The sequence below is a fragment of the Babylonia areolata genome, chromosome 8 (assembly GCF_041734735.1).
Source record: "Babylonia areolata isolate BAREFJ2019XMU chromosome 8, ASM4173473v1, whole genome shotgun sequence".
In the NCBI taxonomy this organism is placed as follows: Eukaryota; Metazoa; Mollusca; class Gastropoda; order Neogastropoda; family Buccinidae; genus Babylonia; species Babylonia areolata.
The window spans coordinates 37,241,185-37,259,345 of NC_134883.1; the positions used below are offsets into that span (position 1 = coordinate 37,241,185).

Below are 18,161 nucleotides of genomic sequence, written 5' to 3' on the forward strand. Positions count from 1 at the left end.
CCACACCTCCCTCCTGACTCCACCTCCACACCTCCCTCCTGACTCCACACCTCCCTCCTGACTCCACCTCCACACCTCCCTCCTGACTCCACCTCCACACCTCCCTCCACACCTCCCCCCTGACTCCATCTCCACACCTCCCTCCTGACTCCACCTCCACACCTCCCTCCTGACTCCACACCTCCACCTCCACACCTCCCTCCTGACTCCACCTCCACACCTCCCTCCTGACTCCACACCTCCCCCCTGACCACCTCCACACCTTCCTCCTGACTCCACCTCCACACCTCCCTCCTGACTCCACCTCCACACCTCCCTCCACCTCCACACCTTCCTCCTGACTCCACACCTACCCCCTGACTCCACCTCCACACCTCCCTCCTGACTCCACCTCCACACATCCCTCCACCTCCACACCTTCCTCCTGACTCCACACCTCCCTCCTGACTCCACCTCCACACCTCCCTCCACCTTCACACCTTCCTCCTGACTTCACACCTCCCTCCTGACTCCACACCTCCCTCCTGACTCCACCTCCACACTTCACACCTCCCTCTCCACACTTCACACCTCCCTCCTGACTCCACACCTCCCTCCTGACTCCACCTCCACACCTCCCTCCACCTCCACACCTCCCTCCTGACTCCACCTCCACACCTCCCTCCACCTCCACACCTCCCTCCACCTCCACACCTTCCTCCTGACTCCACACCTACCCCCTGACTCCACCTCCACACCTCCCTCCTGACTCCACACCTCCCCCCTGACTCCACCTCCACACCTCACCCCTGACACCACACCTCCCTCCTGACTCCACCTCCACACCTCCCTCCTGACTCCACCTCCACACCTCCCTCCACCTCCACACCTTCCTCCTGACTCCACACCTACCCCCTGCCTCCACCTCCACACCTCCCCCCTGACTCCACCTCCACACCTCACCCCTGACCACCTCCACACCTTCCTCCTGACTCCACCTCCACACCTTCCTCCTGACTCCACACCTCCCTCCTGACTCCACACCTTCCTCCTGACTCCACACCTCCCTCCTGACTCCACCTCCACACATCCCTCCACCTCCACACCTTCCTCCTGACTCCACACCTCCCTCCTGACTCCACCTCCACACCTCCCTCCACCTTCACACCTTCCTCCTGACTTCACACCTCCCTCCTGACTCCACACCTCCCTCCTGACTCCACCTCCACACTTCACACCTCCCTCTCCACACTTCACACCTCCCTCCTGACTCCACACCTCCCTCCTGACTCCACCTCCACACCTCCCTCCACCTCCACACCTCCCTCCACCTCCACACCTCCCTCCTGACTCCACCTCCACACCTTCCTCCTGACTCCACACCTACCCCCTGACTCCACCTCCACACCTCCCTCCTGACTCCACACATCCCTCCACCTCCACACCTTCCTCCTGACTCCACACCTCCCTCCTGACTCCACCTCCACACCTCCCTCCACCTCCACACCTTCCTCCTGACTTCACACCTCCCTCCTGACTCCACACCTCCCTCCTGACTCCACCTCCACACTTCACACCTCCCTCCTGACTCCACACCTCCCTCCTGACTCCACCTCCACACCTCCCTCCTGACTCCACCTCCACACCTCCCTCCACCTCCACACCTCCCTCCTGACTCCACCTCCACACCTCCCTCCTGACTCCACCTCCACACCTCCCTCCTGACTCCACACCTCCCTCCTGACTCCACCTCCACACCTCCCTCCTGACTCCACCCCTGACTCCACCTCCACACCTCCCTCCTGACTCCACCTTCACACCTCCCCCCTGACTCCACCATCACACTTCACATCTCCTGTTGCGGCACGATTTGTCGCCCCTGCATGTACTGTCGCCGGCGACAATACATGCAGGGGCGACAATACGTACCTCAGCATCTCTCTCCTAACTCCACCTGCACACTTCACATCTCCAGGTACAGTGAGGGCTCTGAAACCTGTGTTCTTACTTTCTCCTTTCTTCCTGTATTCACAGAGGAGTGATATCAATGCTGACATCAAACAAGATGGCAGGGACCAACTCACACTTTTCCCTGTGATGAGCACATCGTCACGACGACAGACTACCTCGGACTGGTCTGTGCACTGATGACTCATGATGCACCATGTGCAGGGGAAGAGACTCTCTGTACAACTTGTGCACCTGCACACATGCAGAGACCGACACACACAGTGTCAATATCACAGAATTAAACGATATCAATTCAGCATCCACCAGCTGGGCTGTGACGAAGACGAGTCATGGTACATGGTACACACATAAAAGAAACCAAATAAACAAAACATAAACCACCCCAAAACATGGTAAGAAGATGAAACAGACTCTACAATGTCTATCACAATGACACTCTACAAGAACAGTCAGCCAGTAAACAATGCAGTCAATGGCCCCAAGCCCCAATCTTTCAGTCCAACTGATTCCACACACCCCATCTTGTACCATGAGCCAGTCCCACACGACGCAAGGGAGCTGACATTACTGTTGACCAGCCACACCAATCAACCCCACACACAGGCAGGCAGGGCCAATCACCCACACCCACACAGCCCCAGCCAATCAATCTACTTCAGGTCCACAAACTGGCAACTCAATCACATCTACACTTTACTGGGAAAGGGAAGAAACAAACATCCTCTCTGTCTCTACTAATGCAGTGATAAACACAAACATCCTCTCTGTCTCTACTAACGCAGTGATAAACACAAACATCCTCTCTGTCTCTACTAATGCAGTGATTCTTTCGCTGCTACAGGGTTCCAAACGTATTTTTGTCTTTGTGCATTGTCTGTTACATGAAAGTTTATTTCCATGTATAAAAAAACAATCTTTTCTGTGTTTGAGAAATAGTATCTCAAGAACCTGTTGCAGAATCTTTAAAAAAAATTGGAAAATTGTGGAATGTTCATGAATTATGTCATCATTTGTACTGAGCTCACAACAATGCAAGTGTGGTGTCTGTCTGTGAACATATTACAATAGTCTTATGAGACACAAAGTGCAAACACTAAAGAGCAGCGCATGTATTTGGGAAAATGCATAAAACGATCAGGTTTTCCCTAATCAGAGACCTATTTTTGGTCTGGGATGTTATTTACTTACTTAATTGTTGTTTTTTTCTGTTCTGTTGGAAGTGTAATTCAACAATACGATAGCTGCAAAGCAATTTCAAATGACACAGAAATGAAAAACATCACATGGTGGAGACAAAGTCAGTAAGGTAGAAATACAGACACACCCAAACCGTATCTATCCATCTTCCCAGAGTGACTTCTACAACAAGATGAAACAGACAGAGAAATAGGAGGCGGGGGAGATCCAAGACAATAAGAATTATATAAAAAAATTTTAAAAAATCGGTCAGAATGGAGGAAAATAAAAACACAAACGAGGGAACTGAAAAATGTGAAATGGAAATGAGCTCCCTTTCCATAAATCCCTGATCATTCGACTTTAACAATAGGATAGGTCCCTTGCAAGTAATCAGGTAAACCGTGGAGAATGACGCTCATCCATCAGATTCCATTCACCTGTCAGTGGACAGATTACTGGTGACAGTCACTACTCGAGAAACCCCCACCCCATTGTTTTCCCCTCCAATCCCCGCAAATCCCTTACACAGCATGTAAAATGCCATAAAGCCCCGAGCTATTCCTGACTGCCTGCCTGCCTGCCTGCCTCTCTCTCAGAAACAAAGGCTGAACACTACTAACTCTTTAATGATAGCAGGCATCAATCTCTTAGGTTAATGGATATTAAACTCAGGAGTCATTTGATCACTCAAACCACATTCTGATTAATGTCATTCCGTGGAAAACTCCATTCTCTCCATTAACTTTTACATCAGGCGGTGTCAAGAAGTTCTACATCTCTTGGACACACCCACTTTCCTCTCAGACAATTGGTGCTGGTGTGCCTACAGAAAACCCAGCGCCGGTGATCCACAGAAAATGTACCTGTCAAGAAAGCTGGAAGGGCCTGTCATGTTTAATCAGTGATTAATCAAGAGGGAAAAAAAGAGACTTGTCTGCAATGATGAGAATCATTCCTCCATGACAAGAACAGAGGCTCATTCCCCTCCAGGCTGTAATCATATCTGAATGCAGGTCTTTCCGGATTAATGGGGAAAGGGGTCACTCTTTGCAGGGTGTCTTCAAAGGTCATAACATGTGTGCATGCATGCATACGTGAGAGAGAGAGACAGAGAGAGAGTGTGTGTGTGTGAGAGAGAGAAAAAGAGAGATATAGAGAGAGAGTGTGTGTATGTGAGAGAGAGAGAGAGAGAGAGAAGAGTGAGAGAGAGAGAGAGAGAGAGAGAGAGAGAGAGAGACAGACAGACAGACAGACAGACAGACAGACAGACAGAGACAGAGACAGAGAGAGACATAGAGAGAGTGCATAAGAAAACGAGACAAAGTACAGGAAAAGAGAGGGAGGGTGTGAGACTGGCAGACAGAGAGTGACAAAGTACAAACTGACACACACAGTGGATAGTGGACAGATACACTCTCCCCATCATCCCCACCTTCCCCCTGCATGCACACTAAAATATATATCTCTTGGCCAATCATGATAAGACCTTTCCCCTGCACACACACAACACACACACACACACACACACACACACACACACACACACACACAGAGACAGAAAGAGCAAGTGAGAATAAAATCTGTAATGTGATTTGTTGATTTAATATTTGGCTCCTTGGTTTCTTGCCTTTAAATTAGATGTTAGTATTCATCATCTCCTTTAACACAATGCACATGATTTCATGAATGAGCTGAGTTAAAAAAAAAGTTTCCCAGGACTAAGGAAGTATGCATATTTATTAAATGTGTCAAACATCTCTTAAAAAGCCATAAAAACGACAACAACAAAAATCAAAAATCAAAATCAAAACCAAAACCAAAACAAAAAAAATCAACAACAAAAAACAAAGAAAACAACACACAAAAAACATCATTTAATATTTGGATCTTCATGACAAAATCTACACACATAGAACTGGGTAGTGTTTCTGGTTTTTTTTGGTTTTTTGTTGTTGTTTTTGTTGGGTTTTTTTTTTTGTTGTTGTTGTTGTTTTCTTTTGTTTTCTCACATCAAGAAGAAAACAATGGGGGTGTTATCTTTCATTTCTTTATCCCAACTTCTATTAAGAAGAAATAACAGCCAGAGAACATAAAACCACTATATTTGCTCAAAAGCTCTGCCCATAGAAAACACACAAGCAACACAGTTATACTTTAGAACCACCACCCTGTCACACTCATCCTTCCATTTGAAAACTAGCAAAGAAAAATGGCTTCTTGAACCTTGATACTTTTGTCAACCCATTGTCCACCACTGCTGGTGCTGTGGCAGGCAGTTGAATTTCCTTAGTATGGCTGTGTACAGAACTGTAAAAAACAAAAACAAACAACAACAAACAAACAAACAAACAAAAAACCAAGAGTGATTTACTGAAAATATACCTCTTGGTCAATCTTTATAAGACTGACTGATATCAATGTCACGGTGTCAAGCACAACTCTTGTTTATGGTGGTGTGCTAATGACAATGACATGATAAGCAACAACAATCTGAAGTGCGACAGAAACAATGGTTATCTGGCTGACTGATGAGCATATGGTTTGGACAAGTCTGTGCCCCCTTCATTCTGTGTGCCCTGTCTATACGAACAAAAGATTAGCTTTTGTGTATAACTACAAGAAGAAACCTACCGTGTGGATGAGATAAATGAACAAAATTGCAATAAATGTTATACAGTGTTCCCTCCATGGTATGCTGATGTGACCACACAGACTGTACAGTGCCGCTTCCAGTGGGTCTCTATCTTGTCAATATAAACATTCAACACTTAATCTTCACTTGGACACCCGATCAAGTTCTACAATCGTCATTGTTCCTGACGAACCCTGCGTTCAGATCCACTGATCCCTAAGATGTCCCCACGATCATCTTTGTTGTGTGAAATGTCCCCACGATCATCTTTGTTGTGTGAAATGTCCCCACGATCATTTTTCCAATGAAGTGTTCCTAAAATCATCGTTGTTGTGAAATGCCCCAATTCACAAGTACACGGACACTTCTGCCTCCATGCAGCCCAGGTCCTAATGACTTGTTGGACAGCCATTATGGATCTTGTTCAGGTTTGGTTTGTCAAGACAAAATCCAGCATGACCAAAAGAAAGCAGTGTTTGCTAAAAAGCAACGAACTAATCCATCAAGTGGCATCTGTCGAAAAAGTTATAAAAAAAAAAAACCAAAAAAAAACCCCAACAACTCTTAAGCCCATCCATTTCTCCAGAATGTCGGGGGAAACTGCCTGCAAGTGGGAGATAAAATGGGAGATTTCCTGGCGTGTGTATTGGATATATGCTGTAAATAACCCTGAAAATCTTTCACCGGGAGACTGATCAACTCTCCCCCACAGTAAAGCAGTGCCGGCGCCAAAGGCCCTTCAAACTGGATCAAAACCTGACAGACATTTCCACACCATCCCACCTGCCTCCGTCTATTGCCTCCATTTCCTCAGTCTGAGACATGTACATGGTGAGAAAGACTGGAAGTAGAAGGAGAAGATAGCTGAAAGGCAGAAGGAGACCTACCAAGGCAGGCAGCCAAGCCAGTCCCCCATCATCGTCACCCTTACCCCCCCTCCCCCTTCCCTTTTCCAAACGGCAACGACTGCTGTGCCATAGAGGTATAGAGGTAAAGTGCTGGCGGCGATGGCAGACGTGATGATGACGCACACAATATAGATGTGGAGGAAACAGGTGAACACTCCAACACCCCATCCCCACTCACCCGGCTGACCTGAGATCTTGGCTCTCACGGCACTGCGGCTTTCCCCTGGCTGCAACCAAGACTGGAACAACCGCAGCCCAGCCATGCAGGCTGAATTATTCAGAGAGGCTTTTTGCTTCCTGCCATCACTGCCTATTTCTGACACCAACGACAGTACACCTTCAGTGGGTTGTAATGCGGGACAGTACTTCTCACCGTACTTTGGGTCAAGTCGACTCGTGTAACAAAGCCATGTGAAACAAAACTGAATATTCCATATCGACAACTGCTTTCTTTTTTTGTGGTGGTTATGCCTCGTTATCAGTGGTTCGTGTTGTCTAAAGCCCGGGCGACCATGTGGCCTCTGCAATGAACTGAACAGTGTAAGTAACAAACTGAACAGGCTGAGAAATCGATGTGCAAATACAGCACTTTACTATTACTTACATTTATTAACTGTGTGATTTTCTCCATAAAAGAACTGTGCTAAGCATGACTGACACCAATTCAACGAAATATTATCTTAACAAAAAGAAACACGTTTATGCACACACACACACACACACACACACACACACACACACACACACACACACACACACACACACACACACACACACACACACACACACACACACACACACACACACTGTTAGAGATTCGGACATTTGACATTTTCCTGAAAAGCTACAGGTATATACAGATCAACACGCAGGAAAACAAGCACTGAGGTTCACTGTGCCATACAGAAGATACAGAGAGATGAGGAGGAAGAGGTCAAGTTAAAAGGCAGAGGGCGACGGTACGGAGTGAAGGGCGGAGTGAAGACGGACAGAAGTGAGAGAGGGTACAGACAGTGGAACACAGCGAGACGGCTGAACCGGGGTCAGGCGCTTTCCAGCGGCAACAACAAATCAACACCCAGGCCAAAAACGGCCACCTCACATGGAAACAAACTGGAGGAGTGTATCGTCAAATGGGCCAACAGCCAGCACCAGACACTGGGAAGACAGAAACATTCTCCCCATGTCTCTCATCTGCTGGTGCTTCTCCCACCCCCACCCCCAATCCCCACCTCCTCCCCCTTCCACTCTTCATTGCCTTCCACCTGTGTTCGTCATTCTCTTCTTTGATTCACCCCCAAAATAATCCTGGCTGCAGCAACGTGCGCCAAAAGGTACAAATTAACTTATCCACGTCGAAAAAAAAAAACAACAAAACAAAACAAACACAAATTCATTCGTTGTTTTGTTGTTGTTTTTCATGCATAAAACTATACAAACCCGAACACAGTTTGGTGGCACAGTCTTCAACAAGTAATGTTTCAGGTAGCTTTCACACTCTATTCACCATGACGTCATGCTGATTTGTTATGCTTTTAACTTAAAGTATGAATATGCACACATGCAATTACTGTATGCGCAGGAGTATTTGCGTACTTACTAATCTGTGTCATGTGTTGCTAAAACTAAACAAGAACACAAATAAAACAATGCCATACTTAAACATTACACACACACACACACACACACACACACACACACACACACACAGAATGGGGTGGGAAGAAAAAAGAAAAAAAAGTCATATAATTTAACTAAAAATCCAGCGTTAACCTACCATTACTCGTATGTCTGTACGCTCATCCTGTACAAAGTGTGCATTCTAAGTGTCAAAAAACACCCAGTTCCAGGCCAAACATGGAAGGAAGATCGAAACTTGCAAAATGAGGAGGTACTGTGGGACGGCTTTCCACACTGAACAACGTTTTTGCAACAAGAATTTTACACAACGCTGACGACAATACATGTGAAGCGAAAGGGGAACAAGAGAGGCAAGGCCTTCAAGACTCACTTGTGACACACTTTTAAAAAAAATCCAAGCTTTTTATGTATTGAGTATAATTTAAAAATGTAGTGTTTAAAATGAGAAAGATCAGTTGAAAGCAAATTAAGTCCCCTAGCATTAATTACAGAGTAATTTCCCTTCTTTACTATCTGCACCAAAACGTTTGCAAAATAAATAAAACTTCCATGCTTAGCAAAAGAAGTTCCTGTTTGAACAAAAAATTATAACAATGACTGCTCTTGTTGTTGGGTCAGAATATCAGATCAAAGTGCCAAGTTTAGAGAATACAAAAAATATAAATATAACAGTAAATGCAGTTTGCATATAATTAGGCTTCTTTTTTTTGTGTGCCCATCCCAGAGGTGCAGTATTGTTTTAAACAAGATGACTGGAAAGAACTGAATTTTTCCTATTTTTATGCCTAATTTGGTGTCAACTGACAAAGTATTTGCAGAGAAAATGTCAATGTTAAAGTTTACCACGGACACACACACACACACACACACACACACACACAGACAACCGAACACTGGGTAAAAACATACTCACTTTGTTTACACGAGTGAGTCAAAAATGGGATGGACCCCCCCTCTCCCCCCACCCCCTCTTCAAAAAATCACCAGAGAACTACGAACTTCGGTGGTCATAACCACCAGACACAATGCAAATTCTTTCCTCAGCTCACGTGTCTACCCACTCGTCTTACTGTGGATGTGAATCGTGAAAAACACGTGAAATGCAGTGAGACCATGAAGACCAATAGCAAGCACTCCACAAGAGATCTTTTTTCGTTTTCTTATTAAAAAAAAAAAAAAAAAAAAAAATCACAATCCTTATGTGTAAGGGTGAGGGGGCGAGGGGTTGGGGTAGGGGGGTTGGATGTGGGTGTGGGGGTGTGTTTGTTTACCGAATATATACCGGGACTGGCTTTGGACGGAGTTACTAACAGTTGATAGGAGAACATCTCTCAAAATCACAAACACGCACACACGCGCGCGCGCGCGCGCGATTTAATATGAAGAGGGCATCTGCTTTGGCTGAACAAATTAAACAAAATGAGGATTCGGAAACTCAAAGGACAATGGAACAAATGAACCCCACCCCACCCTCCCCTTTTTTTAAGGAAAGGCTTATGAGGACGAGTTTCTTTTCATTTTTCTGAATGCACACAGGATTGTGTATACCCAGCTATGAGGACAAGTTTGTGTTTATTTTTCTGAATGCACACAGGATTGTGTAATACCCAGTTATGAGGACAAGTTTGTGTTTATTTTTCTGAATGCACACAGGATTGTGTAATACCCAGTTATGGGGACAAGTCTGTGTTTATTTTTCTGAATGCACACAGGATTGTGTAATACCCAGCTATGAGGACAAGTTTGTGTTTATTTTTCTGAATGCACACAGGATTGTGTAATACCCAGTTATGGGGACAAGTCTGTGTTTATTTTTCTGAATGCACACAGGATTGTGTAATACCCAGTTATGGGGACAAGTCTGTGTTTATTTTTCTGAATGCACACAGGATTGTGTAATACCCAGTTATGGGGACAAGTCTGTGTTTATTTTTCTGAATGCACACAGGATTGTGTAATACCGAAATCCAAAAACAAGGCAAAAGAATATCCGATTTCACCCTTTGTCATCCGCGGGGAGGAACAACAGAAAAAACAGAATCACTCAGCGACCACCATTTCCAATGGAATACGAAGAAAACCCAATCTTGCATCAATCTGAAACTGCTTAACTGGAAATTCGCGTGCTCGTAAAAATACGGCGAATGTCTCAAAGGGACGATCTCATGCTCCTTGTTTTCAGTTTTTGTTCTTGTTTTGTAATGTTTCTTGTTTATTCGCTTGTTTGTTCGTTTGCTTCTTTATCTGTTTGTTTGACACGAATGTTCTCAGGCCAATGCCATCAGGGAATATACAATTTCTATCTCAGTTAATGCTGCCATTGTCTCCATTGTCTCTCAGCTTTCGAATGCATTCATGCAATTACTTCAGCGAGAGCCGGTCTCTCACAGTTCCGTCTTCCATTTTCTCTCTTCACACACGCACGATCTCTCTAGAATATAAATGTGCATGGAATCGAATCTGTTCTTTTCCTGACATTTCAGGTCTTCTCGCGCAAAGTTTACAAAAACAAGACAAAAAATACAAGAATAATAATAAGAAGAAACGACCGAAAGAGGTTTAAACACACACACACACACACACACACACACACACACAGACACAGAGAAAAACTGAAAAAAAAACCCTCACCCTAGATAATCGTTTATGGCGCTTGAAGAAATCTCCCCAAGTAATGAAGATATTGGACTAACGGCAATAAATCAGTACGGAGAGCAAGTTAAAAACTGTGACTGTGAAGTGTATGAACAGGGTGTGGTTCGCCGTGCTGCCTGCGTGTTGTTTATAGAAGACAAGTTCATATCGATACGTGTGTGTGTGTGTGTGTGTGTGTGTGTGTGTGTGTGTTATTATCTAATAGGACTGAGGGGAATTTCCGAGAAACCGATCTGTATCCAATCACAATCAGATTCGGGGAGGACTTCATATAATGTAGGAAACTGAACATAAGTGTATTCTGTTCTTTGAGAGGGGTGGGGCTTGAAGAGAATAGCCCAACAAGTCACTGGAACACGTCAATCACCTGTTAATCGAAAGGGTAGCACTTTCGCACAGTAGAAAATCTTCAGCTTTAAATAGACGAGTTCAATATCACAGTACCAAGCCCTTAAACCTACACTAAAATTAAATCAAACTATCAGGATCACTGGTATTTTACTAACACATTTTGATTCCAATCGATTGCAAACACATCTTTTTTTTTACAATCGGTCTAATAAACACAATCTCCCAATGTCTGAATGGCGTCAAATCTCTCGGTTATCTGAACGAGTGTTGGTAGAGAAATATACAGGTACGAGGAGATTATTTTCATGTCGTAACTATTCTTTTCACTCCGCCAGTAAATACGACACTGTGGCGATGGTGTATGATTGCTTCACGTCAATTGTGGGGATCAAATTGCTGCACACACCCAAGCCTGGGGACTGTGGGCTGGCTATGACTGTTACCGGCCGACTGCACAAACGATCATTTCCTGTTCGACACGTCGTCATTTATAGCTTGGAATGATACGTGGAATCATGAGGTTGATTTTTTCTGTGCATTGATGACAAACAGTAAAAAGAAAACTGTCCGCGTGATTGGGCTAGGGAGTAGCGAAAGAAGGTGGAAGGTGAGAAGCCAGTGAGAGAGAGAGAGAGAGAGAGAGAGAGAGAGAGAGAGAGAGATGCTCATTTCCATTATAACTCGCCAGTGAGAGAGAGAGAGAGAGAGAGAGAGAGAGAGAGAGATATGCTCATTTCCATTATAAAGGTTTGTCGCTATGATTCAATTAAACCATCTTTCTCCTACTTCGGTCCTCCATTCCAACCGCCCTATCACAAACAATGAACAGCCAGTCACTGTACATTTACCTTAAGATGTCACTTCAACCATACAAGGTCACAGATTTATGGTTAATCTACTGTCAGGATGCGGGAAACACACTCGAAAAAACATATAGTTCCCTTCAGTCAGTACCCTTTGAAACTTACCCTGCCAATGAAAAACATCTAACTCAAACAGTTCTAGAACAACATGAGAGTCTTGTTCAATGTTGCTGCATTATATCAACGGCCATGCACTTACAAACGGCAGACGGCGATCTGCAAGTCGTCAACTATTTAATGATGATGACACAAAAACAAATACAACAAAAAAAGAAAGGGCAGCCCTTTCACTCCTTTTTTGAAGCACGCACGTGAGACATTCCCGCCTCTACACATCGGAATATTCGTTTGAATACACATTATGTAATTGCCTAGATTGCAGCTTAACACCCTCATTACTCTCTCCATTTTTGTTTAGTACACGCACGCACGCGAACATACATGTGCAGACAAACAGCAAGGCTATTTTCTGAGCCTGTCGTTTTAAGTTCAAGTTACACCCTGTGTTGAAAGCACATACATAACCAGAAGAGAATGATGAGACAGGCGTCAGTCTCCTGACAACGAAGCCCACGTCTTCTGTCCTGCACGTGCATTCTGTCCAGTCTTTCGTGTTCAACCCAGTTCCTCACATCCACTTCGGCTTGACTTTTTTTCACAATGGTTGTTACAGTCGGCCAGATGTTGGATGATCACTCGCGGTGCTTTTCTTGTTTGTTCTTTGCGCTCAGTGAAGCGTCCTGGGCGGTTTGAGCAGACCAGTCCCTGGTACTAACGCTCAGTCTCTGCGTCATGTGTGGCAGTCTCTCTGTGATGTCAGTGACCTGTTAAAGCATAAGGAATCTTGTGTCCGTTTCGGCTCCTGCCTTCTGCGCTGACATAATGAATAAGTAACTTATGTTCCGCGCTAACATAATGAATAAGTAACTTGTGTTCCGCGCTGACATAATAAGTAACTTGTGTTCCGCGCTGACATAATGAATAAGTAACTTGTGTTCCGCGCTGAGATAATAAGTAACTTGTGTTCCGCGCTGACATAATAAGTAACTTATGTTCCGCGCTGACATAATGAATAAGTAACTTATGTTCCGCGCTGGCATAATGAATAAGTAACCTGTGTTCTGCGCTGGCATAATGAATAAGTAACCTGTGTTCTGCGCTGGCATAATGAATAAGTAACCTGAGTTCTGCGCTGGCATAATGAATAAGTAACTTGTGTACTGGGCTTGGGAAAGGTGGGTACTCAGACAGCGGACCCGGTTCGCTTTGTTGTTCTTGTTGTTGCGGACTTGATAAGCTGATGAAACGAAGCAGAGACGAAAGTAACACACAATTATGGCCTCTGTATGCATGTATGTATAACGGTGTGCATGGTGTCCTTTAGTTACTGTCTTGTTTATGCTAAAAACAAAAACATAAACAGCAACAACAACAACAGCAAACGAAGCCTCAAACAAACTAGCAAATCCCTAGTATAACAAAACGAATAAATACTCCTTTCCTTCACCATCAAGCCTATTTATTCAGTGCTTCAAACTGATTCTGCTGAAACACGAACTGTTCAACAACGAAAATTATTCATCACAAACACTGATGTACACGGAAAACCAAATGATAAAAAGCCCCTCCCTCACCCTTCTCAACTTCCTCACCACTACCTATTCTGGTAGCCTGTTTCGTCAGCTGTGATCATCATTTTACTGTCTTTGCTGTCATGAAGCGTGGTGCTCCGGCTAGTTCTGTGGGTGAGAGGTAAACCTGTGCAGTTTTACCAGTGTTGGAGACAGTGGGTGGAAACAGGGAGGGAATGCAGTGGACTGGACCAGCATTTTCACCCTTGGCACACGGTCGCAAACATCACCAATTGTAGTCACACGGTTGAACACACACGCGCGCGCGTGCGCCCAACATGACGTGAAGAAGCGCCAACACTCATTTCATTAACGCTGTTGTTTCGTCCATAGCTCTGTGGGACTGCTAAGTAATGAATAAACAATTTGTCTTTAAAAAACAGAAAAGAAAAATAACCCTCTGGCATTCACTGTCCCCTGGTAACAGCTAGGATCGATCTAATCAACCCGGAACCGGTGTTGCTTTTCTGAGGGGAGTGGAGGTGGATGCAGGACTCCTTTTGTGGGTGCATGAATACACTCTTCCGTCTACATTTGTGCACGGAAATGTAAATATCGTTGTGTGTGTGTGTGTGTGCGCGCGCGCGCGCGCGTGCGTGCGTGCGTGCGTGCATGCGTGATCTTGTTGGATATCTATTATGGTTTTTTTTATTTTATTATTCTCTCTCTTTCCCTCACACACACACACACACACACACACACACACACAGAGAGAGAGAGAGAGAGAGAGAGAGAGAGAGAGAGAGAACCCATGGCCCCTGAAGGGAAAAAGAAAACAAAAGGAAGAGGAATAGGGTGGACTGGGCACAGTGGAAAAGCCGAACTGCCCAATGTCCAGCGGAAAGCCAGCCAGTCAGGGACGGAGGGTGAGAACGCTGTGTGAGGTGAAGCACGGGTCAGCAATTCCGCTCCACAGGTCTGTCTGTCCTGCCCCACCTCTCACCCACACACTGATGCTGTTGTGATCAGATCGTTGTTGTTGTTATTGCTGCTGTTGTGATCAGATCGTTGTTGTTGTTATTGCTGCTGTTGTGATCAGATCGTTGTTGTTATTGCTGCTGTTGTGATCAGATCGTTGTTGTTGTTATTGCTGCTGTTGTGATCAGATCGTTGTTGTTATTGCTGCTGTTGTGATCAGATCGTTGTTGTTATTGCTGTTGTGATCAGATCGTTGTTGTTATTGCTGCTGTTGTGATCAGATCGTTGTTGTTATTGCTGCTGTTGTGATCAGATCGTTGTTGTACGAGGGTCATTCAATAAATAAGGTGAATTTTTCGGTATAAGGACTTCTAATACAGTTAGAAGCTTACTTTTTTTTTTTTTTTTTTTTTTTTTTGGTTTTACTTCTTTTTCACATGGATTTAATTTGTTTTGCAGATTAAAAAAAAAATTGAGAGTTTTGGCGATTAACAAAGATGGCCGACCAAGAAGCATGCTCCAGGATTGAACAGCGGTCAGTTATCAAGTTTTTGGTTGCTGAAGGGTGCAAACCAGTTGAAATTCATAGGAGAATGTCAACTGTGTACGGTATGGTGCCACATGTTTCAGCCGAAAAAATGTCTACAAGTGGGCTAAATTGTTTAAAGAAGGACGGAGCAGTGTTGAGGATGAAGACAGGCCTGGAAGGCCTACAGAAGTGAGGTCTCCTGAGGTGATCGAATCAGTCAATGACCTCATTCAGTCTGACAGAAGGGTGACAGTGGACGACATTGCAAGGACTTTGAGCTTATCTGTTGGGACAGCACACAAAATTGTCCATGATGACCTTGGCTACTCGAAGGTCAGCTGCCGGTGGGTGCCAAAGATGCAAGGCCTCACACAGCAGCCCGAACGGTGCAGACCATCAACGAGCTGGGCTGGGAACTGCTCCCTCATCCCCCTTACAGCCCAGACCTTGCCCCTTCAGACTTTCACCTGTTTGGTCCCTTGAAAGCGTTCACGAGAGGCACGAAGTTTGAAAGTGACGATGAAGTCAAAAGTGTTGTGAGCGACTGGCTGAGACATCAGTCCAAAGATTTTTACGCTGAGGGAATACGGAAGCTTGTGCACAGATGGGAAAAGTGTGTGACAGTGCTGGGAGACTACGTTGAAAAAAAAAAAAAAGTAAGCTTCTATCTGTATTAGAAGTCCTTATACCGAAAAATTCACCTTATTTATTGAATGACCCTCGTAATTGTTGCTGTTGTTGCTGCTGTCATGGTGTCAGAAAATAATTCCAGTAATTGTTGTTGCTGTTGTGGTTGTGATGCTTAGATATGATCGCTGTTATTGTTGCTGTTGCTGTTGTGGTAAGGTCAGAACATATTTCTGTTATTATTGTTGCTGTTGTAGCTGAATTAGTAAAATGTGATCCCGATGGATTGTCTTTTTTTTTGTCTTTTTTTAAATTACTGTATCATGCATGTTCAACACCTTGTCCTCCCTAAGCACGCAACCCCCTCCCCACCCTCCTTGCAAGCTCGGTGGAGTTGTCATGCTATCTGTCTAATCACCGTGGATTACTTTCAGTTTCAGTTGATATGTGTGTTTGTTACATCCCCCACCCCCACACATTCCCTCCCCCATCTACCTCACCCAGCTTTCCACCCCTAAGACTTTAAAGAGTTGTCAGTTCTGTTACTATTTTACGTGATCCTTGTTGATATGTTTTCATTCGATGTCTCAGATTGCATGAATGACTCTGTGGATGATGAAGGCAAAACGAAACTGACACACACACAGACATACACAGGCAGACAGACACACACCACGAAGACGAATAAAAACAGACACCACGCACACGCTGGCATAACAAAATTAGGGCTGCCTTTAACGAACCAAATCAGCTGACTGATTCATGTTTCCGTCCAGGATACATGTCAACCTGATTCATGTCATGCACGCACCAGCAAGCACCTACGCGCATCAAGTGCTATTGTGCAACCGAACTGGCTTGCTTAGCATTCGTCAGAGATATGTAAATGTCTGTCTCTCTGTCTGTTTCCACACCTGCTACCTATATGATGCTAGAAACGACACACTTCGTCAAATGACGATCGACTCAGAAGCTTTAAACAGATATGAAATAATCAGAACATTCGGTAAAACTGATTAACGATCGTGCATAGACAAACACCTAGATGGGTGAATAAACATACCGAATACAAAATTGCATGCGGAGACTCTCATTAACTGACAGACTGCAAGACAAACAGACAAATAGATAAAGCAAGAAGAATTGAAAGGTTAAACGATACCCGTTAGTAGAAGCTGACCGCAGTTCTTAGACCTTCAGGTGACCATAACCCCCCCTCAGCCCGACGGGGGGGTTTTTCATTATGATTTTCCGAAAGTTTGATCAATTTTCCATCAAAATATACCTGTCTACCCAAAATGAATTACGGTATGCATATACCAGGGTATGGTTAAAAAATGCACTGTTTTTGTATTGTCGCGAAAGTGTGTGATTAACATAAATAGTATGTTGTTATTAGTGAAGTATCATATTTGACTAAGATTAGGTTTATGGAGCTTCATATTGCATCACTCAGCCTTCTACTATCACGAATGACCTGATAAAATGTACCCGAGCATTACAGACGATATATTACTGACCCAAACTCCACAGCTTCAAATAACGCGTCGCCGCAATTTCAACAACGTTTTATTTGCAAAACAAAACATCATCATTAATGATTCATGCGTCCTTACACCCCACTTTCATCAGCAGGGCGATTTTTCGCAATGTCTGGTTTATAGTTTGTTCAGTTTTTATGTCCATAATAACCTGTGTCACATTACGTCAGTAGCCGTTTAAGAATCCAGACAATGTAAAACAAACAAACAAACAAACAAAACAAACAAACAACAAAAACAACAATCAACTCCCCTCTTTGGCAGCTGCGAAAGGTGTGGCCAACAAAAATAGCAGATGTTTAGAGTTCACTGCAAAATTTACTCTGATCATCCCTGTCGAGTAACAGAAAGGATCACTGAGTTGTTCATGTGCACTACCAAACTGTGCCGTCTTTCCTTTCTTGCCACCAAGAACCTTTTCCTTGTGCTTCGTTTATATTAATAGTATACCTTGTAGGTTTTTTCTCTATTTGGAGGGATTTTAAGATGTTCATTTCCGTCCTCGGCGAGTTCCTTTGCACTTGGTGACTCTTTGACTGAGATGAAGTATCCCCAAAGCTTCCAACACTGAGGTAGGCTCTGATGGAACGGTTGTTGGGTTTCCTGGCCACAAAGACTTCAGTGGAGCCCCCGGCACATATTACCCAACTGAACGATGATGTCTCTAAAGCCTGTTCCTTTCATCAGTTTTCCCAGAGTTCCAAGGAAGGAACAAGTGAAATGAAACGCATCAAGA

General features: G+C 44.5%; 1 protein-coding gene across 9 annotated transcripts in view; it reads right to left on the reverse strand.

Moving 5' to 3' along the window:
- The window catches only part of LOC143284774 (plexin-A2-like), a 561,646-nt gene that overhangs the window by 103,621 nt on the left and 439,864 nt on the right, over nucleotides 1-18,161 (reverse strand). For all 9 annotated transcript variants that reach the window (XM_076591753.1, XM_076591756.1, XM_076591755.1 and 6 more), the window contains one exon: nucleotides 2,064-2,181. In XM_076591753.1, the coding sequence (XP_076447868.1) occupies nucleotides 2,064-2,181 (118 nt within the window). The remainder of the gene's footprint in view (nucleotides 1-2,063; nucleotides 2,182-18,161) is intronic.